At 42.6% G+C, this 25260-nt stretch overlaps 1 protein-coding gene across 3 annotated transcripts in view; it reads left to right on the forward strand.

Annotated features, from left to right (window-relative positions):
• The first annotated feature begins 239 nt into the window (after window positions 1–239).
• DCLK1 (doublecortin like kinase 1) overlaps window positions 240–25260 on the forward strand; it is a 204054-nt gene continuing 179033 nt past the window's right edge. The window contains exons 1-3 of one of the 3 annotated variants that reach the window (XM_035115446.2): window positions 240–556; window positions 8510–8899; window positions 20137–20483. In XM_035115446.2, the coding sequence (XP_034971337.1) occupies window positions 8524–8899; window positions 20137–20483 (723 nt within the window). In that variant the 5' untranslated portion in view covers window positions 240–556; window positions 8510–8523. The remainder of the gene's footprint in view (window positions 557–8509; window positions 8900–20136; window positions 20484–25260) is intronic. The other 2 variants (XM_060273781.1, XM_060273780.1) reach the window with 2 other exon arrangements.

Raw genomic sequence — 25260 nt, forward strand, 5'->3', positions numbered from 1 at the left:
CACCCGCCCGCAGCGCATCTCCCTCCCTTCAGGCGCCTTATGCAGCCTGCCGGACCGCTACCATCCCCAGCGGCGGAGGGCGGGGAGGGGCAGGGCGGTGTCGGCGGAAACAGCGCCGCCCTCTGGGCAGAGGCCGCGCTCGCGCTTCGCCCAGCCCGAAGAGCCGCATTTCCAGGAGGGCCGGGCTAAGAATGCAAATGAGTCCCTTAAGCGGCTGAAGGGAGAAGAAAGGCGAAGCAGTTGCAGGAGCGACTCAGCCGCCGCGTTAGCCAGCCAGCCCGCCCGCCCGCCCGCCCGCGAGGCAGCAGGAAGGGTGCCGGGAGGGGAGCAGCCACAAAGCCAGCCGAACCCTTCCCTCAGGCAGCCTCAGCCGCCAAGCTCCGTGTGAGAGCAGGACGGCGCTGCTGCTCGTGACCGCCGAGCGGGGCTTTGTCTGCTGAGAGACGCCGGTGGTACCCACCCCCTTTGCGCCAAGCCAGCCAGCCAGCCAGCCCGCGCACCTGCCTGCGCTTGTGGGGAAGCCGAGAAGGGACGCTGCGCGATTTGCAAAGCACAGGTAAGCGCTGCGCAAAGGGGCAGCTCCTCGCTCGCCTTTCTCGGGGAGGGGGAGGCATTTTCGCCCCCCCCCCGCCGACTCTGTTCCTGTAATGCAGAAAGAAAAAAGAAAAATAGAAAGGTCCTGGCTGTCAAAAGCTTCTCTGCCTCCCCTTCCCCAGCACGCACCTCTCCCCATTGTCTTGGGATGAGCATCTTGGAAGGATGCGGGTTGGGTTAGGTAGGGGGCTGCTCCGGGGCTTTCTCTCTCTCTTTCCCCCGCCGCACCCCCTTTCCTGCTTTGCCAAATTGGGGAGCTCTGCGATTTTTTTGCACCATTTTGGGCTGCAGCTGAGATGGGGAGGAGGAGGTTCCCCTCTCTGTCTAGGGGAGAAGGCGCCTGTCATTGTGTGAAATCAGAGGCAAAGCGCCCCCCCCTTTAACCGGCTCCTTTGGGCTTTCTCTTGCCTCATTTGGCCACAGCCACCAGGCACTAGGGAAATTCTGTATTCTACGATTTATTTATTTTAAAGAATCCTGATATGTCTACCCACTTGCTTTGAGCATGCTGGGGAGACACCTTTATTTCATGCATTGATAGCTTGATAGCCACGGCGTTTTTTTTTTGTGTCTGTGAAAAACGTGCAGGCAGAGACAGGGACAACGTGCCCCATCTGCTAACATGGGGGCAGATGGTGTCACCTCTTTTTTTGGGAGAGAGAGAGAAAACGAAGAAAGGAAATAGGCAAAAAGATGGCCAGGGTGATTCTCTTCTGAAGTCCATTATCTGTGCATCGAGGTGGTCCACGTGGCTTATTATTCTATATTAATCACTTGCGCCACATTTTAAAGGATGCCCTTTATTATTATTATTATTTTTAAAAGCCCATTATGTAACTGAGGATGGTGGCTTTTCCTAATGACTGGCCAAACGGAGCCTATTGTTCAGTCTTCTCTGAATGATTTGTATATTGATTTGTGGCATGTATTTGGGGCTGTGTTTGATTGCTTTGTGGAACTCTCCACCCGCATTTGCAGTGCCGCCTTCCTGCACTCGATGAATGTGGTGTGCATGGTAGGGGCATGGAGGTCTTAGCTGGGCGTGTTCCATTATATAGCAGCCTGCAATTAGGGTCTGCAAAGTGATTTATTGCCTACAAATTTTAATTGTTAGGCTGTCGCCCTTAAACAGTTTATTCTGAGCTTGTGTGTGTGTCGTCTATGGACCTTCTCTGGATTAAGTGGCTTGAGAGCTGTGGCCTATTCCTCATGATGGACACACAGAATTTGGGGCGGGGGGTGGCAGTCATTGGTGTGACATGGCCATGTTGTGATTGAAAAGCATCACATTTCCTCTTTAAAGCTTCCTATTGAAGTAAAATTATTCATGCTGGGTCAGGGCATCTCCTAAATATTCTTTCTGTAATTTTTCATTTTTTCTGTAATTTTTTAAAATTTGCGTCTAATCTTCTGCAGGATTCCCACCACTGTGTTTCCATTATGCAGTCAGGCTTACACTTTCAGATGTAGGGCTATTCTTCTGTGGCCTTTCATGTATAATACTAGGATGGTGCCAGGCTGTTTCGTATAAATCTGCACTTTGGAGTTTAAAATTTGGAGTTTGCTTTGAAAATGCTGGTGTCTGATCTCAGGCCTAAACTGCGCCTCTACCATGCTTTCAAATGCCACATCATGGCTATGATTAGATATTATCATCTGTGATTAGACAGGATTTCAGACTTGTAGCTCTTTTTTTTTTTTTTGTAAACAAATGTGTTCAATAACTTGCAAATTCTAAGGTGGATAATCTCCATAACATGGGATGTTCATGCTAAGCAGATGTGAAAAGTCTGGAATAAGAGCACCGCCTGTTCTAGATGAAGTTTTCAGGAGGTATATATGTTCAAATTTGAAGCCCATCAGCACATGTTTAAGGATTGCTCTAAGTTGCAGAGATTGCTGCTAGTTTTAAATGGCTTTAAAATGTATTTGGACAAATTCATGGAGAACAGGCTTATCGGTAGCTATTAGCAATAATGGCAAAATAGAACCTCCATATTCAGGGGCACTGTACCTGTGATTGCAACATGCCAGAGACCACCAGCAGAGGAGGATTACTGCCTTCATACTTTGCTTCTGAGTTTCTCAGGAGCACCTGGCTAGCCACTCTTGAATGCAAAAAGGGGTTTCCATGCATTGAAAGGGCAATGGGGCCACACTATCAGCCCCACCTTTAAACCCATTCAGCTCCCCAGCCCCACTTTTCAGTGTCCACACATTGAGTGTGGTTGTCTGTAGTTGGCAAGCCTGCTTTCATAGGTCCTTGTATGCATAGGCTTCCATTCCTAATGGAAACATCCATGGATGTTGGGGTGGAGTGGGACCAGTGGCACCCCCCTCTTCAACAAGTAGAGCCCCCACTTTTTGTGAATAATGAATCAATGTGGCTTGGACAGGGCTCTGATTTGATCTAGCAGCCCTACACCTGTGTTCTTTATTTACCTGTATGCTAAAAGTTGAGGTGGGATGCATGCCTATCTAGTTTTAAACGTGAGCCCAGGGCACTACTGAGATGTCTTTGGTACATCAAAAGCCTGTAGCCTTGAGCACAATGATGTGGAACCAGGTCCTATTGAAATTGGAGGGTCTTTCAAAGAAACACATTAAGGTTCCCAAACTACTGATTGCTTTCTCCCTCTCCCTACCACCCCCACCCCCAATGTCTGTCACCCAATGATTAGTGATATAGCCTGTGCGGTTCTGCTATTTTCCTTTATGGGAAATCAATGTGATGGATAAGACACTTTTAAATTAGGTTTGTATATTTTTGCTATAAATACATTTTGCTGTGCTTTATTTTTGCAACTTTTTAAAAAAGCTACAAGTGTAGGCTACAGCTGTAAACAAAATGATGGGATTCCTGGATTTATTTATTTAACAAGCAAGGCTTTACATAGTTGGGAAGATGGCATTCTCAAAATGCCTTAAATAGATCCTGGGTTAAGATGGTTGCAGTGTTTTAATATATGTACTGTATTAGGAGCGTGTTTGTTTTATTTTGGACAGAATTCTGACATCATATTTGTTTTTTTATAATTGTCCTGTATGTTTTGATATCAGTCAATTCATTTTATGATTCTGAAGCTGTCAACTGGACAGCAGTTTATGCTAATCCAAATGCTTATAATTCCTCTTCATTTCAAGGGGGAAAATACCAATGATGGCTAGTATTTTTGAAGGTTTAAACATACAAGATTAGCTCATTTATAGTCCTTTTATTCTAGATAGGGACTTCTGGTGCTTCTTTTTGTATCCTTTGTATCCTTTTTGTGTCTACTCAGAAGTAAGTCCCATGATACATAGGCCCAATGTACTCATGCAGTAGAATCAAATGCTAAGATTTTTCTGGATTATACAACTTCAGGCTGCAAATGAGGAAGCTTTCTGAATGCATCCCCAACCCCTAATGACAATGAGGCCTCCTTATATGTCGAAAATGCAGTGCACCAGGGAGAAAATGCAGTGCACCAGGGAGAAAGGTTTAACTTAGGCTTTGCCAGGGATAGGCAAGAAATTCAGTTCAGCTTGCACTTAAAGCAAACCTGCCTACATTTGCATTTTTAAGAACAATATAAGAAAATGAAACACAGCCATACTTTGAAATTTGCACTTCCCTGAATTTTGCACAACAGTTCTCCAAACAAGTAATGTATACAAAAATGTATATATTAGGGTAAATTATGCATGAAAATGCATATTTGAGTGGATATTTGAGGGTAAAGTGATTAGCAAAAGTGTATATATTAGGCAAAAATGCATACAAAATATGTATTTTAGGAGAATTTAGCCCTGAAATACTGGTGGATTCTTATGGGATTTTCACAGACTGATGTGGAAATACGGAGAATGGAATTTATGAGTAGAACAATGACAAACTGGGGAAAATCAAAGCCAATTTTTTCCCCAATCCCAGGCTTTACCTTTGTATAGTATATTGGTAGATGGTGCTATTATTTTTCCATAAAGATGACACAACTTTCCCACCTGTTGTCTGAATTGGTACAGTCCAGGAAAAGTTTATCACCTGATACTGTTGCATATATAGTTGGACCTTACTTCCTAGTATGTTAGGCTTATTTATTTATTTATTACATTGATATGTCCTGCTCAAAGTGCATGGTTCTCCTGCTTCCCCATCTTCTCCTCATAAACTCTTGTGGGGTAGGTTAGGTTGAGATGTAGTGACTGGCCCAAGGTCATCAAGCGTGGGGTTCAGCTAATGTGTCCTGTTAGCACAAGTGTTTCTGCTTACACAATGGAACTTTCTTCCTGTATGTACCCCACACCCTTCCTAAATTTGCTCCATGGGGATTGTGGAAGAACCCAGAACAGATTTAGGGGCCCTCCTGGGAAGGAGAGGTGGAGAATGTTCTCCTCTGTGGAAATCCTTGGAACGTTCACATAACTGCCAAGTGCCCCGAAAAAAAAAGGACATCCTGGGGGTTTCCCCCCCCCATGTGAGGTCATGGTGTTCATTTTGGGCACCACGATCTCACATATACTCATGCTGTTCTCTTGTCCTGAAAAGGTGCCTTTTTTGGACTGAGAGTGAGGCACTGGTCACGTCACTCACCCAGGAGTGCATCCTGGAAGATGCACATCCAGGTTTTGTGTCTGAAAAAGTTGGACGGTGTTTGTTCATGTAGCACTGCTTTGGATAAACCCTCCAATGAGGTTCATGGTTGAGTGGGAATTTGCCCCTATGGCTCTCCCTTCTGAAGACTGAAGCATTACTCCAGTATTATTTCTGTACCCTGGGAGGAATGGGGAAAGGAAACCCTGTAGGACATACATTTGCTTTGCCAGGGTTTTACCCTGGGGCCTGTACCTCCCTATGGAGAAGAGGTGCAGCTCAGTGCTGGAGCACCAACCTTCCATGCAAAAGTCCCCAGGCTTAATCCCTGGTATCTTCATGTAGGAGCGGGAAAGATCCCTGTCTGAAATCCTAGGGAGCTGCTGCCAGTTAGATCGCACTGATCTAGACAGCATCTAGTACAAGAGTTCTCGGAATGTGGCCTGTGGGCTGCCTGTGGACTGCAAGATTCATTCAGGTGGTCTCTGGCATGTCTGCATTAACTATTCATATTGATATTGAATGCATTTTCATTGCTTCTTTTATTTCTTATATTGTATTTTGTTGCATTAGAAGTTGAAGTCCACAGAACTCAAATGGCAATAAAATACAATATGAGAAATAAAAGAAGCAATAAAAATATAATCAAAAAATCACACTGCTTCTTGCACTGCATGTTACAGTTGGTACAACAGGCAGAAAAATGGTTAAGTGGTCTGCCAAGGCCATTTTCAAGTGATCCCAGGGGAAAACCTCTGATCTAGATAATGATGAATGACATAGCCCAATAACGCAACTTGGTATAGGATAGCAATGCTTTTGGGAGGTAGTCTCCACAACCTTCATATGTTTGCCTGCATTTTCAAGGAAATGGGGCAGGGGCTTTATGTACTGTGATGTACTTTATGTAATGGTATATAGGCTACCATTTTTCCTATGACTCTTTGCTTTAAATCAGGGATGGGGAACCATTTTCTGCTTGAGGGCAACATCCCTTACTTGGCAGCCTTCTGGGAACCATATGCCAGTGTGGGCAGAGCTGTGAAAGATTATTATGCAAATTCATGAAGGGTAAGACTGTCAGTAGCTTCCAACCATGATGGCTATGTTCTCCCACCATGGCTGGAGGCAGGATGCTTCTCAATACCAGTTGCTGGGAATCACAGGTGGAGAGAGAGAGCTGTTGTGCCAAGGCCTTCCTAATGAGGTTTCCGGTAGGCATCTGGTTGGCCACTGAGAACAGGATGCTTGACTAGATGGGTCCCTGGCATGATGGAGCTAGAGGCAAAATTGGGCAGAGCAATGAAGGGAGTTCAGATAAAAGGGACACCTGGAGGAGTACCTCCAAAGATGACCTCAGGATACATGCAGGTTGAGATGGGAGTATAAATTTTCATTTAGTGAGATAAGAATGGAGATAGCTAACAGGCTGGGGATGTGCAAATGCATGGCAACTTTGAACTAGTCTAGGCAGAGTTGTCTCTGACCCATAGGCTGTTTGCCATGGAAACATTTTGAACAGTCAGTGAACCTAGATGGCAACAAACACAAACAACCCTTGATCTAAGACAGCCTTTGCCAAACTTATGCACAGGCTGGGGCTGATGAGAGTTGCAGTCCAAAACATCTGGAGGGCACCAAGTTGGCAAAGCCTGCGCTAAGACAACTTTAAAAATAATAATTAACCTCTACCTATAGATTACCAGATAAGGCTGCAATTCTGTATACTGGGGTGGGGAACCTATGGCCTTTCAGATGTTGCTGGACTACAACTCCCATCATACCTGATCAGTGGCAGTACTGACCAACAAAATCTAGAGCAGGAGTGGGGAATCTTTGGCTCTCTAGAGCAGACATCCCCAAACTTCGGCCCTCCAGATGTTTTGGCCTACAACTCCCATGATCCCTAGCTAACAGGACCAGTGGTTGGGGAAGATGGGAAATGTAGTCCAAAACATCTGGAGGGCCGAAGTTTGGGGGTGCCTGCTCTAGAGGTTACTGAACAGCAGCTCTTCTCAGCCTTAGCAGGAATGGCCAATGTCCAGGGCAAATGAACATCTGGAGGGCCAAAGGGTCCCCTTGCTTTACATAGTTCCCTGGGAGTAAGTCTCGACAGAGTTTCCTTCTGAGTAGTCATGCATAGGACTGCACTTTCAGCTATTTACTCTTGAACATGCTATCATTGGTCCTGCATATGTTTTAGTGGAAAACCACACTGCCCCAGTCCAGAATTGAATGCACTAGATCTTGAAAGACTCACTTTCTTGGTGATTAGGTTCTCCATTAAAGTCTGGGGAAATTGTGACAAATCCACAAGGCCATTAAAATGAGAGAATAAGTCTGCAGTCGCAGCAGCACTTGAGTAAAATCTGTATCTTGATTGTGCTGAGCAGAGTCGTGCTTAAGTCCTTTCTAGCAGGCTTGAGAGAGTCTGATTTAGCAAGGATCTCAGCTACTGCTGGTAATACAACAGAAAGTAACTCAAGGCTCACTGAGGAGCAGACAGGCAAACATTTTATTTATTTTAGTAAAAATTCAAGATTGGTTGCTAAACCAACAAGGAATAAAGAATGACCATCCAATGTAAAATATCTAATGTAAAATATCTTGCTATCTAATGTAAAATATCTTGTTCCATTCCCCTGCTTAGCTGGAGCCTGGTGGCCCATGCCTTTCTATAATAAGCTAAATCCTCTTACAAGGGCCACACATAATGTCCATTCCTCACTTGCAAGAAGACTATTGTTTTACTGTGTATCTTAATTATGGGTAGCTGTATTTTTACAATTGGTTTTATTCTTATTATTTTGCTGTTGGCTTTTATTTGTTTGTGAACCGTCTTGGTATTACGTCTTGAAGTAGAAGGCAGTATATAATTTCAGTTATAATAATATTAGTGGTAATAGTAATGTGGCAGTCTCTGGAACTCCCTGCCCATTGATATTAAGCACTCGCTCATTGTTTCTGATGCCTGCTAAAAACTTTTTTTGATTAGGCAAGCCTACTCAGACATGAATTTTAATTATATGCATTTATTTTATCTTATTTTTTTTTAAAAAAATCAATTTGCTTTTATCTATATTCTGATGATTTTATTATGTCTACTTTTTAAAAAGTCTGTTTTTAATGAATATTTTATAACATTTTCTGCAAGCCACTTGCAGAGTTTTTCTTCAATTGCCGTTAAGCAGTGTATAAATATTCTTACATTGCGGGAAGAGTTGGCCAAATTCAGGTTGGCTGTACCAGAGCCCCAAATCCTTGGTGTTTTAATATGGTTGCTGCTTAATTACAGTGCATATTGATCAGTCTCTGCCACGTCTGCTCTCTCGCCCCTTCCAGATTAACTGTCCAAGATGTCCTTTGTGAGAGATATGGAGCTAGAACACTTTGACGAGCGCGACAAAGCGCAGCGCTACAGCCGAGGGTCGCGGGTGAACGGCCTGCCTAGCCCGACCCACAGTGCCCACTGCAGCTTCTACCGCACCCGCACCCTACAGACCCTCAGCTCCGAGAAGAAGGCCAAGAAAGTCCGCTTCTATCGCAACGGGGACCGCTATTTCAAAGGGATTGTATACGCCATCTCTCCCGACCGGTTTAGATCTTTCGAGGCCCTGCTGGCTGATCTGACTCGGACTCTCTCTGATAACGTCAATCTGCCCCAGGGTGTGAGAACAATCTATACCATTGATGGAGTCAGGAAGATTACCACCTTAGACCAGCTGGTGGAAGGTCAGTATGATGATAATAATAATAATAATAATAATAATAATAATAATAATAATAATAATAATAATATTTATACTCTGCCCACTCTGGGTGGCTCCCAATAGAACACTAAAAACAGAATATAAAACCTCAAACACTAAAAACTTCCCTAAACAGGGCTGCCTTCAGATGTCTTTTAAAAGTCAGATAGTTGTTTATTTCCTTGACATCCTTGATGGGAGGGCATTCCACAGCGCAGGCACCACTACTGAGAAGGCCCTCTGCCTGGTTCCCTGTAACTTTGCTTCTCACAGTGAGGGAACTGCCAGAAGGCCCTCAGCGCTGGACCTCAGTGTCCGGGCTGAACGATGGGGGTGGAGACACTCCTTCTGGTATACTGGGCCGAGGCCATTTAGGGTGTTAAAGGTCAGCACCAACACTTTGAATTGTGCTCTGAAACATACTGGAAGCCAATGTAGGTCTTTCAGGACTGGTGTTATATGGTCTCGATGGCCAGTCTAGCTGCTGCATTCTGGATTCGTTGGAGTTTCCGGGTCACCTTCAAAGGTAGCCCCACGTAGAGTGCATTGCAGTAGTCCAAGCAGGAGATAACTAGAGCATGTACCACTCTGGCAAGACAGTCAAGCAAGGGGGACCAATAAGTAAACCCTGTTGCAGTATAGTATATGCCTTTTCTCTGTTCCAATCAGCTTGCCATACACTGCGCTATGATTTTTCCACTTCCACATACCCATTGCAACAGGCTGTGGCCTCTACGTTTCCTCCAGTTATGAGTTTTGTTTTCATAATGATCCCTCCACTTTTTTTGGTGCAAATCTTGAGGTTTCTCAAAGTCTCTCTCTCTCTCTGTGTACCACTTTGGATCCACACTCATACCTGAAAATCAGTCTGTTTACCTGCAAACTGCTTTACTTACAAACTGCTGTTTACCTGCAAACATAGCTCCCAAGTTATCCCCTTTTTTAAGGGAAATTCCCTTATGCTGAATAGGCTTCCTCACGAGAAAAGGGAAAACTTGGCAGCTATGCCTGCAAACTGCTTGGTAAAAATCTTGGAAGTGTTCTAAAATATTCTCCTATTGGTTAAGATTTCCTGGCAGCCTAATACATTGTCCTATCTTTCGCATTAGTCTACTGAAATGCAGGGGGTATGCATAGGCTTTATTCTAAAGCTTGTGTGCTTTAGAATATCTCTTTTTTTTTTAAAAAAAAAAATATTTTTATTAATTTTCCAATTAAAACCAATTATATCACATTCAATATTTCAAATTATACACATATATATATCAATCAGACCGAATGTTATGCCAAATCATCTAAAGAATTTTTTATTTGGGTTCCCATGCTTCAAGAAATTGGGAATTCCTCGCAACTGTCCACTGCCGTCTTTTTTCTAAAGTTCAAATCGTCCTTCAAGTTCATAATAATCCAGATCTTCCCCTTACAGTCACATAGATGTTTTCCACTTTCACGATTGTTTCCCAGCTGCTGATATAAATATCAAACAAAGTCTCACAGATGTTCTTTCTCCTGTGTGAGTTAATCAGTCCAGCCTCCCCATAAATCTTCTTAATGGAGCTCCTGTTGCGTTGAAGCAATTCGAAGTAGCGCCATCTTAAAAAGCTCAAATCACTTTCGCTTTTCTCTCATAGCCATGAAGATTTACGATCATTATAGAATTTACAGCTTTTCCAGGCAGGAGACCCAAACATCAAACCATAGACTCTTGGTAAATTAATGGATCTCCTTGCCCTATAGCTGAACTTAGCTTCAGGTCGCTGCTCCAATTTAAAGTGCGTCACAGCTCATAAATCCTCCGAACGCATTCAGAACTCCTTCCGTCCGACTAGGGGGGGGCTTTTCTCATCGGCAACTCCACATCTTTAAAAAAATATGCTCAGTAACAACAGTTATAAGGTTCAACTCACACAGTCTTTTGCTTCTCTTTCACTCCAAACAAGCCAGGACATCGCGTCCGGGAAGGTACGAGGCAACAATATGAAGAAAAAAAATAAAATAAAAACTCACTCCCCTTATCGCTCCGTCCCCATCAATCCTTCTTCCAGATGCAGTACAATCTTTGACTCCTCTCACTCGGCAGCATAAATTTCTCAGCAGTAAACAGCGCTTCTTTCCCTCCTTCTGAAGTATGTCCATAGATTTAAGCCTAATTATCTTCTTTAACCATGGAAATCCCCGCCATGCAGATTAGCGTCCGGGAGTCCTGGCCCTTGTAAGTGCTCAGCCCAAGCTCCCCCCACTCCAAAAACAGTCGGAGTGGGTCTGGGGGCATCGCGGGCCAGCGGCCCCTCTCCGTAACCCCCGGAGAGGGTAGGGGGTTGCCATTTACTCCCCTAGCAACCGCCAAATTCCTTACAAAGGTCAGAGAGATGGAAAACAGGTCCGCCATTCCTGCAGGCGGAAACCGGAACCTCAGAATATCTCAAATGAGTACTTAAAAGTTGAGGTTTGGATTTAGCAGTTATAGGCCAGGCATAATTGGCATTTCCCCCATGGAGAACTACTGCCAAGATGTTGCTGGAGAACTCCTTGGCGTCGATCTTCAAGTGTGAGTCAACTTTCCAAGTCACTATAGAAAGCGGCAGAATGCAAATTGTACAAATACAGGCTCCCCCCCCAAAGGGCAATCTGTGTACAGTGGTTTATTTGTAGGGTAAGAAATGCACTAGGAACTGTCAAGCAGCAAATCAAGCAGTTGACAGTGGTTTTTGTAAATAGATTCCACTCAAAGATCCTGCTGTCTTGACCCTCTCCCTTTGATAGAACCTTATTCAATTTAAGCTACTGGCTTCTTACAATGTGATAAAACCAATACTTAAAGTCACAAAGCAAAACCAATGTCTGAAAACTTGCATCGATCTTATGATTCTTTCTAAAATTCAAGGAAGATGTAACAGTTCCTCTTGCTGATTATTATGCCTGCATCTCTGGACACAATCAAATGGGCTTCAGGGAAGATCCTATATCAACATCATCCTATCTATGTTTCTAGTCCTCATGTTTCTCTTTCTCAGGCTTCAATTTATTTTGGTTATTCTTAAGGTGTTTTCTATACTTAGCCATTGATCAAACACCTCAAGTCTGACTTGTGTAGCACTGAAAGCCAAACATAAATCATTCACTTTCAAAATGCTGAAACATTATAGTATTTCATGCATGGATTAACTGAAACAAGCATAGTCAACTGAATGGTGTAAAAAACTGTCCATAACTTCAGTAACTCACCGAAATTACTGAACATTCTAGTTTTTTAAATAATATGACATACAATTTTTTATTGTAAGTTGTCTTGAAGAACCCTGTTAGACCCAAAGGAGGATGATAAATAATGAGGAAAGTGAAGAAAAACTGCTGCAAAATAATTAAACATGCAATTGGTCGTAGAAAATTGTTTGGATATTGCAGATTGTCCTTTCAATTATTATTTTTTAAATATCAAAAGTTCAGTGGAGTTTCAACCTTCTAACATTTAATCATGCAATTAGACTTAATGGGACTAGACCTCAGAGTTGCTTGGGAAAAAAATTAAATTAAATTTTGAAATTAATATCGCCTGCTATGGAATTTTTTTCTGTTAGTACTGACTGGCTGCCAAAATCTATTAAAAATCTTGGTGTTCGGAGGAGAGAACTGAGTGCAACAGTGTATGGTAATCAAATTAGAATATAATGTGAAACTGATCCGCAACAATGCTTGGTCAGCCATCACCTTGAAAAATAAGTGTGCCATAAACAAGCCAGCTCTGAAAACACATTTATTCATCTGTAACTGGTGTTGAGAATTCTGTTCCTTTAGATAGCAAATAATAAAGTTGCCTTACACTGTTTCAGACTGTTCTTCCTATCTTTGTCCAGTACAGTCATACCTCGGTTTAAGTACGCTTCAGTTTGAGTACTTTCAGTTTAAGTACTCCGCGGACCCGTCTGGAACAGATTAGTCCACTTTCCATTACTTTCAATGGGAAAGTTTGCTTCAGGTTAAGCACGCTTCAGGTTAAGTACAGACTTCCGGAACCAATTGTGTACTTAAACCGAGGTACCACTGTATTGTCTACTTTGCAATGTTTTCAGGAAGGGCTTCTTTTCCTAGTTACATCTTAAGACCTCCTTAACAGGAGATGCCTGGGACCTTGTGCGTACAGAGCTCTTATACTGAGCCATGATCCGCTGTCAACTCTGTGTTTCATTCTACATTTGCAAAGAGAAACTGTCCTAAAGAGTTAGCTTTAGCTGCATTTGCCAGTTGTCTACTGGAATTTGAAGGAGTGAGTTCTGCTTTACTGGAAATCAATCTTCTGGCCTACCCGGAAGGAACATATATTTAGAATAAATGAATATTTCCCCCCTCAATATATTTTGCAAACTGACAGTTCATGGCAGTTTTTACATTCTCTTTTTTAAAAATACATTCTCTTTTTTTAAAAAAAACCAAAAACCCACTGATGCTGCAAGTTTATTAGAGATACAATTAGCTTGCAGCTGTGTGTTGGATCTAAACAGTTGGGAGAATCACTTGGTGATGTCCCACCCCTCCAGTTACATTTCTGCTGAAGCCGGCAGTTTTCAAAGAACAGGGAGAAGAGCCTGGCTTTTTGAAATGGCCCAGCCTCCTTCAGCGATGTCAACTGTGATTCCTGCATTGCAGGGGCTTGGACTTAGATGACCCTTGGGGTCTCTTCTAACTCTACAGCTCTATGATTCTAACTATTCATTAGTGGCTCTCTTCTCCTGTTACCTAAAGCAATACACTCACTCTCTCTTTTCTTCGCCCCAAGCCCTGCCTAGAGGTGAGAGGAATGATTTACCTGTCTGAATGGGATGTTAGGTATCTGGCCCATATAACCCTAATGCTGGATCTGACCAGTGCTTCTTTAGACTGTGGTAAAGTTGTCTCTGGGCCGAAACCCTTCAGAAATATTAGGCAGTGGAGAGTGGTTCTTTCTCTCCCTCTCTCCCTCTCTCTGAGTTTTTACTGTACAGTATTATTGTTTTGACACTGGACCAACCTTTAGGAATGATTTTAGGGTAGGGAATCCCGCCATAGCGAGAGATTGCAAGTACCCCCCAGCACTGATTCTGGGCAACACTGGAGTGTTAAGGTTTCATACCGTGAAACCTTAAGGACAGATGCTTTATATTGTTATGTGCAGCCTGGTCTCTGAGCAGTGATAGATTTCAGGGGTGCCAGCATGTACCCCAGGCTTGATTTCCTTGGAATGAAGGTCACTGTAGACCAGGCATCCCCAAACTTTGGCACTCCAGATATTTTGGACTACAATTCCCATCTTCCCCGACCACTGGTCCTTTTAGCTAGGGATCATGGGAATTGTAGGCCAAAACATCTGGAGGGCCGCAGTTTGGGGATGCCTGCTGTAGACATTGGTGTCTTTCTGATAATACGGTTTTATTTACACAGATAACATGAACAGAGCATATGATAAAAGGCTTCGCAGTCTTAATACTCCCAACTGATCTTGTTCCCTGATTGGATTTCTAGAAAGCCCCCTGCAAAAGCCATATAAGCTTTGGATTTGGGACAGAGAGCAGGCCAAGCCTCTCTTTCTTCCCAGCCCTTGATGAGACTGGCTCAGGTCTGTTGTTCTCTTACACTTGCTGATGACATCACCTCCAGCTGGGGAAGGTGCCTGCCTTCTGGAAGAATCTCCAGCTTGTAGCTTCTGTGGTTATCAATTCCCTGTACTCCTTAGTCATGCAAGAGATACTTCACATATTTGGCTAGAGATACTAACTTAACTGAGGCTAATGTGACCCCTTTAGGAGCTCCTCTTTCTGAAGAACCCCACTTTACAGATATAAAAAGACATGTTTGAAGGGGACCCACAGATGATATCCAGATTACACCCCTCCCCCCCCCGGTAAAGAATCCTATGATGGTATATTCTTAGAGTGTGCAGAAATAGCCACAATTGGAATGGCAGCTGTACCCAAGACATTTTGGTGCTGCCCAAGACATTTTGGGAGCCTGAGGCAAACCACAAAATGGTGTCCTCTTGCGTGCTTGGGAAGAAGAGGTAAATGAAGATCTATATTAGGAACAAGGGGAAATTAAGATCTGCATTTTTGTAAACTGCTTTGAGGGTTTCTCTCTCCCCCCCCCCAATCAAGTGGGGTATAAATTTTATGAAATAAATAAATAAAATCTGTTGCTCCTATGGGTTCTGCTGCTTGTCACACACCTTGCCTCATGGGTGGGCTGGCCCTGGCTGCATCAGTTCAAGTAACATATGCATTGGGCCAATATCTGAATGCTATGCTGAAGTGAAGCTTAAAAGAGACCCCTTTTATTGTGCCTTGAAACTATTTGGTTTTGCAAGTTCCCATTTTGCAGGCTGAGCAGTGTTGTTAAAGATAATAGGTACTGGCATTAGAGGATTTGTCATAAGTGATGTTATTGGCATTCTCCAGGAAGTGTATAACCGTATTCTAAATTTTCCCAGCTGTTATAATACGTTGATAGGTTGAATGCTAGGAAACTGTGCCATCTTTGACATTGATTTCAAAGAAGGATAATCTGGATCCTGTGCAACAAATGTGAAATAATTACTCATTTGTAAATTTTGTAAAGTCCTTTATATTATTCTGGCTGTTATAACGAAGTCTAGCACATTATTTGATCTGGTTGACTTCTTAGGTTAAGAGAGAGCTTCTTATTCGAGCAGCCAAACTCTTGTATTAGACATGTTCCAGTTGCTGCTCTTACTTGGGTGGGAACTATCCTCCTTGCTTGTTCCCCAAGGAAATATTTTGATTGACAGAAAATATAATAGATGCGAAGCAAAGAGGACAAAAAGAAAACCTTCTTTAGAGAGCAGAAAGGAGTGATGTTCTATTAAATATTGATCAATGGAGCATTCTAAGGCCTGCCACATCATTGCTGTATAAAAAGCACAAGAGACCACTGAAATCTTTCTAATGGTATCCGATTCCTTCCAAACAAGAGCGAACCTATCGGACAGCTACTTAGAGATACTGCTGAAACGGTTTGGAAGTGTGTGCTCTTCCATGGTTGGTGAGCATGCTCCACTGTTAGTCCCATAGATATAATTATTAATTAATGGTTCTCGGGAGAGTGCGGTTGCAGGTGTTCAGAGTTATTTTTTCCTTTAACCCAGACAGACTGGCTGAATGTTGAGTCGGAAACAATAAGCAGCATCTCTTGATGGCTGCACTCTATGCTAATGGCAACCCACTGTGTGTGTGTGGGGGAGCAACCTCCTGTAATAAAATTCCAATCTCTGCTCACTGAAGAATAATAATTCCATCTTAAAAAAGACAATTGAACTTGTCAGTCAAATGAATACCAGATTTAAGGTAGTGAATACACTTAGTGGGAGATCTTAATGCTGCATGAATGGACTTCCCCTTCTCTCCACCCGAAATCTGCAGGACTGCAAGGGGAAGGAGAATCCACTCCACCAATGCTGTCTGTTCTGCCAGCAAGCAGATGCCATTGGATTTCACCATTAATAATTTGATCTCAAACATGAAAACACGAAAAATAGCAAGCCCAGTATGTTCTGAAGCTACAGCTTGTGTCTGAACATTATTTGTAAGCTCATTCTTTCTATTGGGTGAATTTTCTGCTGTGGTGTATCTTTATCTTATTTGCATGTCTCTCATGAGTGAAAGGTAGATAGAGTCTTCTAAATACCTACAAGCTATTTCTATTCTAATCAAAACATGACACTTGATTAGCAACTGTTAAATGGTTTGTTTGTTTCCTCCCACCTTGGGAGAATCTTCTGTGCAACAGTTGACTAGTAGTACAATTATTCAGCCTACTTTCTTGCCAGACTTTTCTTATCAATTGAGATTTTTCTTCTCCTGCCTTGTCATTTAGATGACAGGATATTTTTACTTTGATATCTAGCAGACCTTGCTTGGAAGTGAAGCATTTACATGCTGCAAAATATGACTCGTATAGTTTGCTCCTAGGCACAATTCAAAGTGACATTGATGATTTCTGAATGCCCTAAAAAACTCGGGTCCTGCATACCTTAGGGGAAAACACTACTTACGTGAGCCCTTTAAAACTGACAGGGGATGGCCTATTGGAAACATCATCCATGTGTCAGTTAAGATCAGGAAGGGGTGTGCATTGAAGCATTCTTAGTGATGGCTCTGAAAATTATGGAAGTCCTTCCCAAGGGAGACCCATTGACTGTCTTTTATCCAATGCTTTACAGGAGGACTAGCTTCTAGTTATACTCAGTTTCTGGTGTGGCTTTTATCTGTTTGCTTTAGAGGTGGTGGCCGCCTCAGCATAGGGGACCAAACCAGCACTTGGTACCAGTGGAACCACAGTAGAATTAGATTGTAAGAACTCTCACTAGTTTAAATAACTGCACAAACCTAATGGGGGTGATTTGTTGATTCAAAATATATTGGCACTCCTTTCTTAGGGACTTCTGAATACTGTCATTTGGTCACCTCAACAATACTAATTATGCTGTTGCGAAAACTATTTCTGTGTAACTTGTCCAAAGAAACTTTACATTCAGACCTATTTGTCAGTGACCAGTAAAAAAAAAAGAACTGTCTGATGGTGCATAAAATATATTGGGTCAAAATGAGTTCTCCTCCCCTGCATCAGTACACTAAAAATATTGGTAAAGCACTTTTAAGAAAGCACTACTGACAAAAACAAGAAATGGTATTTCCAAATCAATGAAATCTGTGGATGACTCATTTTGCATACAAAGAAGGGAGCACTTATGTAGTTTTTGACCTTGTGGCAATTGAATTGTTTGGGCTAAAAATGCTGGATAAAAGAGAATATGTCCCGTTTGATCATTCCTGGATCATTACTACAGTTCATCACTTGGCCTTCATGTTGTGCAAAGCTTTCACCAGAATAAACTGGATATTAAAAGGAGCTTAACATTGCCTTCCAAAAATAGAGCTCTCTATTAGAACTAAAAAAATTTAGGGGGGAAGTTTTCTGTCAATCCTACATTAATTAGAAAAGTATTTCCCGCTGGTAAGGTTTCTTTTGCTTGCCGTATGTTTTCTGGTATTTCTGTGGTAAAGTTTGGAAAAGATACCGATGCTGTTGCTCTTCTCCCCATAGCACACTGCAATATTGAAACTCTTGGATCTAGTGTGGTATAGTGATGCTATACTATATACTATGACTTGGGCCACTCCCTGCCTAACCTACCTCACAGGATTGTTGTAGGGTTTTAATGAGAAGGGAGAGAATCATGTATGCCACCTTGAGCTTCTTGAAGAAAAAGGTGGGGTAGAAATGCAACAAATAAATAATAACTAATACAGTAATTAAAAAATTATTCATGAGAGCCAGCTCCTAAACATTAACAACTTACACCATTGTTTCAACAGGAAGGTGTGTGCAAGTATATGTTACCATTATAAAATATGTATTATTGTTTCTTTGCATATATTGGGACAGACACTAAAACAAACAAACCCAAGGCAGTAGTGCCTTCTGTTTGTTCATACCATTCTTTCTGTAGCTTAAGGCTTGGTTTGTAGCACTTTCCTTTCTCTCCTTTAAAATCAGTTTTATATTTTAAGAGTAACAATTAAAGGAAGCAATGATTGCTTCTCAGATAACATTGGCTGCATTTACACAGCATGATAAGCTGTGGTTTATGTTATGGTTTTATATACCGTGTTTCTCATATTATAAGACATGTCTTATATTTATTTTTTCCTCAAAAAAACACACTATGGCTTATTTTCAAGGGATGTCTTATTTTTTTCCTCCTTCTCCTGCCGTGGCCAGCATTGCTGCTGCGCCTATCACTATGTCTTATTTTCGGGGTATGGCTTATATTCCTTGAATGCTTAAAAATCCTGCTATGGCTTATTTTATGGGTATGTCTTAAAATATGAGAAACAGGGTACTACTTTTTGGCCCAAAGACTCCCCTGCCCCAAAGCGATGACTCATAAAGGCAAGTCATTTGAAACAATATAAAATAGCAAAACCACAAAATACCCACCCAATAACACTAGATGTATGTTTGTGGGGTGCATTCATGTTTTCACCATAGACACAGTGCATTCCACCTTCTAGGTTAACTCATGGCACAATGGTTTTGCCAAGAACTTGTAGATCACTCTACCTTCACTCCTTCCTGCAAGTAGATCACTCCCACATTACTTCTTCCTGCTAGTGAGTGGGAACAGCAAACCATGACAGTAAATAGTAAACACAGTTTACCATAAAATGTAAACGGGGGGTTGTCTTTTGTTCTGCTCCAAAGCAAACCATGGTTGGTAAGCCAAGAGCAATCATTGGCTTCAGACTGTAGTTCATTTAGAGCAAAATGAAGTGTAATCCCTGGTTTGGATATGGCACTCAGTCAAGGATCTGCTTGTTCACAGTAAACCATTAACTATGACATGTGAACACAGCCAATGCATTTAATATTGAAGGATGCATATTATGCATGGCTATTCCATAACTGCATCTTCTAGAGAAGGTTTCCAGGGGCTTATAGTTCTCTCCCAGACATTCTCCTCCTGAAATCTTAGAGTTCCTCAGATTCTGGAGTATATGTGGTGGATGCTCCTCATTTTCTTATTCAAAACCTCCAGGAGTTTTGAAACAATTCTTTCTTTCTTATTGAATTTATATACCACCCTATACCCGGAGGTCTCAGGACGGTTCACAGAACAATCATGGTGGTTTGTTTGTTTGTTTATTATAAAAAGGAAATGCCTCTGAGGCATAGGAAGTAGTAGTTGTTAGAAAAACATTGGAGCCTAATTTGAATAGTAGAATGTCTGGCATCTGGTGGCTTTTGTGTGGTGCTCCGGAATTGGCCCCTCCCTTTGCGTGTTCAGTTAAGTTCTGTTAGAGAGATCAACTGTAATTTTTGCTTCTTTCCTCATGTTGTTGTTTTAGTTTCTCTCAAACAGTATGTTATTGTGTTACAGTTTTCTTTATTATTAAAGCTTTGTTTGACATATATGTGAGCTGCTTACTTTGCTGGGGGGGGGAACTCTGTTGAAGAATAGTGGAATATCATAAACTGTGTGAGTGAGGGGATATTCCCAGTCTGGCAGGAGGATTGATTTTATTAACCACCCCACCCTCTGCAACAGTAGTATGCCTACATCTTCTGCTTAGGTTGCCGTAAGTAAAATGGAGAGTGCTTACTCTTAAGTGCTGTAAATGTCACAATAGGAAATGACGTTTGAGCTAATGATCTGCACCTTCTTTTTCTTAGGAGAGAGCTATGTGTGTGGTTCAATAGAGCCCTTCAAGAAGCTGGAGTACACAAAGAATGTAAATCCCAATTGGTCAGTGAATGTGAAAACCACCGCCGCTGCCCGCGCAGTGGCCTCTCTTGCCTCGGCCAAAGGAAGCCCTTCAGACCAGAAGGAGAACAAGGATTTCATTCGGCCTAAACTGGTCACAATCATCAGGAGTGGTGTGAAGCCCCGTAAAGCAGTCCGGATTCTGCTTAACAAGAAGACAGCGCATTCATTTGAGCAGGTTCTCACTGATATCACTGATGCCATCAAGCTGGATTCCGGAGTAGTTAAGCGCCTGTACACACTGGATGGGAAACAGGTAAGAGAATAGCCTTATTAAACAACAACAACAACAACCACCTCACAAAAGTCTAGCTAGATCTGGTGGCTCTTTTGATGAAAACTCCCTTTTCTCTGGCCAAAGATCTTGCAACCTTGATGTAATAAGGACCTGAGCCATATTTAACACCTTGCAGAATTCTATACCTCACAAAGTAGTTACTGTATTTTTAATTTTAGTTTTTAAATTTAGTTATATTTATTTTCAGATTTAAGATACATAAATAACAAAATATTACACTTCTAAAGCATACAATTTCATACCTTGTTATGAAAAATCAAGTTATAAAACATGTTGATGTGTTTTTAAGTTTAAAACAATAAAAAATAGCAATACTCAGCTGAATTACTGAATTTAATTACTCAATTACTCTCTCTTTGTGTGTGTGTGTTAAACAATGCAATACTCAACATTTTTCAAGAACTGCTTAAGCAGCAACCATAAAATATTTTCTCAAGTGTTTTATGCTGTATTATGTCTTCTATAAGACAACTGCCAGTGTAGACGTTATCACCAGTATGGACATTACTGCTATTTGGGGGAAAGTCCCCCTTCTACCTCTTGTACTGGGCTCCTTTTCATTCTACAGTTCTGAACACATTTGCCTTTCCTTTCTCCAGCGGTGCCATATTCCCAGGTAGGAAAAAATGTGGTTTTCACACACACACAAAAAGGATATTCCTGTAGTACAGAAAGATTCTAGAGGCAGACTTGGGAGTAAGGACAGAATCAACTGCTGAGCATTGTTTCTTTGATTGTTTGGGGCTCCATGCTGCTGCAATAAAGTCCACAACAGACTTTTCACTTGGGATAAAAGGAAATGTGGACAGCTGGTAGGGAATGGTTCCCCCTGCCTTTTTTGCTTTTGGCTTGTACCAAGATTTTAGATGTGTCAAGAATCATCTGTGGAGAACACAGATCTAACCCACCTGTGTCCTCCACCCCCATAAAGGTAAAGGGACCCCTGACCGTTAGGTCCAGTCGTGACCGACTCGGGTTGTGGCGCTCATCTCGCGTTATTGGCCAAGGGAGCCGGCGTACAGCTTGACAAAGCCACTTCTGGTAAACCAGAGCAGCACACGGAAATGTGTGCTATTTATCTACTTGCACTTTGACTTGCTTTCGAACTGCTAGGTTGGCAGGAGCTGGGGCTGGGCAACGGGAGCTCACCCTGTCGTGGGGATTTGAACTGCCGACCTTCTGATCAGCAAGCCCTAGGCTCTGTGGTTTAACCCACAGTGCCACCCATAGTTTTTATCGAATCACTTTGGCAACTGGCACCTCTGGACCACATATAGTCCAATCAAACCAATTACAGTGATTGTAGCTCCTTATATTCCCTACTAGAGTATACAAATGTAAAATATTTTATAATGATGGTGGTGGTGGTGGTGATTTAAGCATTGTCATAAGAGCTGATGCATAACTAATCTCCAGCAGTGGTACTGATGGTTTCTCAGATTAATGCCAGGGCAGACACAGTGCCATGAAACATATTAGCCGCTCTGGGGTGGTATTCAACTAAGTTTAACTCAGACTAGACCAGGCATCCCCAAACTGCGGCCCTCCAGATGTTTTGGACTACAATTCCCATCTTCCCCAACCACTGGTCCTGTTAGCTAGGGATCATGGGAGTTGTAGGCCAAAACATCTGGAGGGCCGCAGTTTGGGGATGCCTGGAATAGACCAATTGCAATTAATAAACCTAACTCAGTCATGTTCATTGATTTCAGTGGGTCTACTCTGAGTAAAATTTAGTTGGATTTTTGGCTAAAAGGATGGGGTACAAATTTAATAGTTTGCTGATATCAGAAGAAATGTCAGTTCCTTGCTTTAGACCTTCACGTGGTAGTAGTGTATATGCAGTGCTGGATTTATAAGGTTCTCTCTCTCCTCATTGAGCATTAATGAGTTGCAGGTTACTGAAAAGCTTTCTGGCTAATATGGGTTGGAAATTCCATATGATAACTGTTGTGTGAGGGTTGTCTTTGTCCCTTCTGCTATTGGTTTGGTTTGTCAGATAGAGTATGAATAACTGGCATGGGGGCTGAGGACCAATCCAAGCACATTGCCCGCCCCCAATGTGGAGACCACAAAAATAACAATTCTGCGTGGCAGTGCCCCAGAAGAGCCTAGTCTTGTGAAGCGGCAACAATCAACAGCATGACCAAAGCATGAAACTCTCAGGAGAAATTGCTATCAGAGGTCTTTGTCTTTGACATAGAAGCAACCCCACCTGCAAGAGTTTCATAGATGAAAGGGTTGTGCTGATTTGCTTCTGAATATGGATTCCAGGACTCCACTCAACTGAAATGGCAAATTCCAGTTCTTTATTACCCTAACTTAATTGAGATGTCTAAATGTCTAAAAATAATATTGACACACATCTATTTCCCGCCTCAAAAGTTCAGAACACAACTCTTCAGGGCACACCCACGTGGATGCTTCCCATGCTGGTCCCTTCCAACTCTACAACTCTGTGATTCTATGATGGTCAGTGGTTAGCGCTAAACCAGAAGGGAACTCCAAGAGATTCTCCATAACCTGCACTGGGATTTCTGCAGCATTTCCCATCAACTTCAACTGTGAATGATTATGGCCCCAATTGCCTAATGACCGTGCATTGGAAGTAGTCCACATTTCCCACCAAGGGAGATCTAACCAGAGTTTATTTGCAGACAAGACAGCAGGCTTCAGTAATTCCAAGGGGATGACTTTGGATCAATGTGGTGACTGCGTTTGATTTGTAAGAGCTTTGGAAACTTTGTGTCTACTTGAGCTGCTACAAGACAATTCTCCTGGTGCATGTCTTCCTCTCTTGCTTATTGTGTTCTGTTGAAGTGGCTGGGTCTGCTGCCTAACCTTAGCAGGAAAGGGAGTTGGGAGTGTTGCACCGCTTTGTCTTGAACAGAGACCACTATGTCTGGTGAGTAAACAAAGCTGCTTAGCAAGCAGAAACATCACTCAGCGATTTTGCACTCAGCGGGGAATAACCTGTTGGTCAGCTCTCTCTCTGTGTGTATATGTGTGTATAAGGGAAGCCATTGATTTCCATCTGACTTAAGCAATTGATGTTCCATTTACATTGCCAGAGCCCTTTTCTTCTTGTCGGCATTTGAAGTAGAAGGATGGATTTATTTACTTTTTTGTCGCTTACTAAGTTCCTTGCTGAGTGTGATTAAAGGGAGGAAATCCCATGGTAAATCCAAAAGTTTGTTCCACTTGTGCCTGTGGATAAATTCCCATCTGTGGCTCTTGCAGGGCATCCAGAAAATTCCAAATTCCCTGCTCTGGGTGGTTAAGCCTTAATTGGAGATTTCTTAGATCGGACTTTAAAAACCTTAAAGCCTTATTGACTGGAAAATGTAATTTTGTTTTTTTGAGGATCAGAGGATAAAGCTCTTCTAATACAATCAATCTCCTTGTGAAACAGAGATTTGAGGGAAAACTTTTTAGTTTAAGTATTGAAATGTTGCCACCCCTCTTTGCTGCAGGTCACATGGAAGTCAGTGTAACCTTTTACTCCTCAGTTCCAATCTTACTGAGAACAGCATACTCACCCCACCTCTCTCCCCAGGCAATACATTCAACAGTATGATATTCTTAAATTTTCCAACTTTGCTGAAATGTTATTGGCTAACCTGTGTTTGACCTGGTTCTGTGCCTCTCTCATGTGCTCATGAGATTCCACTAGGCTATCTTGGTGGAATCTAAGGGTTCGGGAATAGTTGGTAAGGTTATGTGAACAAATACACCATTAATGGCTTCCACAATCCCTGTGGAGGTGTGTTTGGTGGCACCTTTGTTATATGTCATCATATGCTGAAGACACACCTCTTTACCTGGCCTGATATTTTACACACACACACACACACACACACACCCCTCCCCACTTATGTGTGGGGTTATGTTCTGGCATGCTGTGTGTATAAGTGAAAATCACATAAGTGGGGAGCACCCTCTAAACATCCTTTAAATGTCCTCTCTGCCACTCTATAATATAATAATAATAATTTATTATTTATACCCTGCCCATCTGGCTGGGTCTCCCCAGCCACTCTGGGTGGCTTCCAACAGAAAAATAAAATAAAATAATCTATTAAACATTAAAAGCCTCCCTAAACAGGGCTGCCTTCAGATGTCTTCTAAAAATCTGGTAGCTGTTTTTCTCTTTGACATCTGATGGGAGAGCGTTCCACAGGGCAGGCACCACTACTGAGAAGGCCCTCTGCCTGGTTCCCTGAAACTTGGCTTCTCGCAGCGAGGGAACCACCAGAAGGCCCTCGGTACTGGACCTCAGTGTCCGGGCAGAACGTTGGGGGTGGAGACGCTCCTTCAGGTATAGTGGACCGAGGCCATTTAGGGCTTTAAAGGTCAGCACCAACACTTCGAATTGTGCTCGGAAACGTACTGGGAGCCAATGTAGATCTTTCAAGACTGGTGTTATGTGGTCTCGGCAGCCACTCCCAGTCACCAGTCTAGCTGCCGCATTCTGGATTAGTTGTAGTTTCCAGGTCACCTTCAAAGGTAGCCCCACGTAGAGCACATTGCAGTAGTCCAAGCGAGAGATAAATAGAGCATGCACCACTCTAGCAAGACAGTCCGCAGGCAGGTAGGGTCTCAGCCTGCATACCAGATGGAGCTGATAGACAGCTGCCCTGGACACAGAATTGACCTGCGCCTCCATGGACTATTGTGAGTCCAAAATGACTCCCAGGCTGCACACCTGGTCCTTCAGGGGCACAGTTACCCCATT

Source organism: Zootoca vivipara, chromosome 4, assembly GCF_963506605.1.
Source record: "Zootoca vivipara chromosome 4, rZooViv1.1, whole genome shotgun sequence".
Classification (NCBI taxonomy): Eukaryota; Metazoa; Chordata; class Lepidosauria; order Squamata; family Lacertidae; genus Zootoca; species Zootoca vivipara.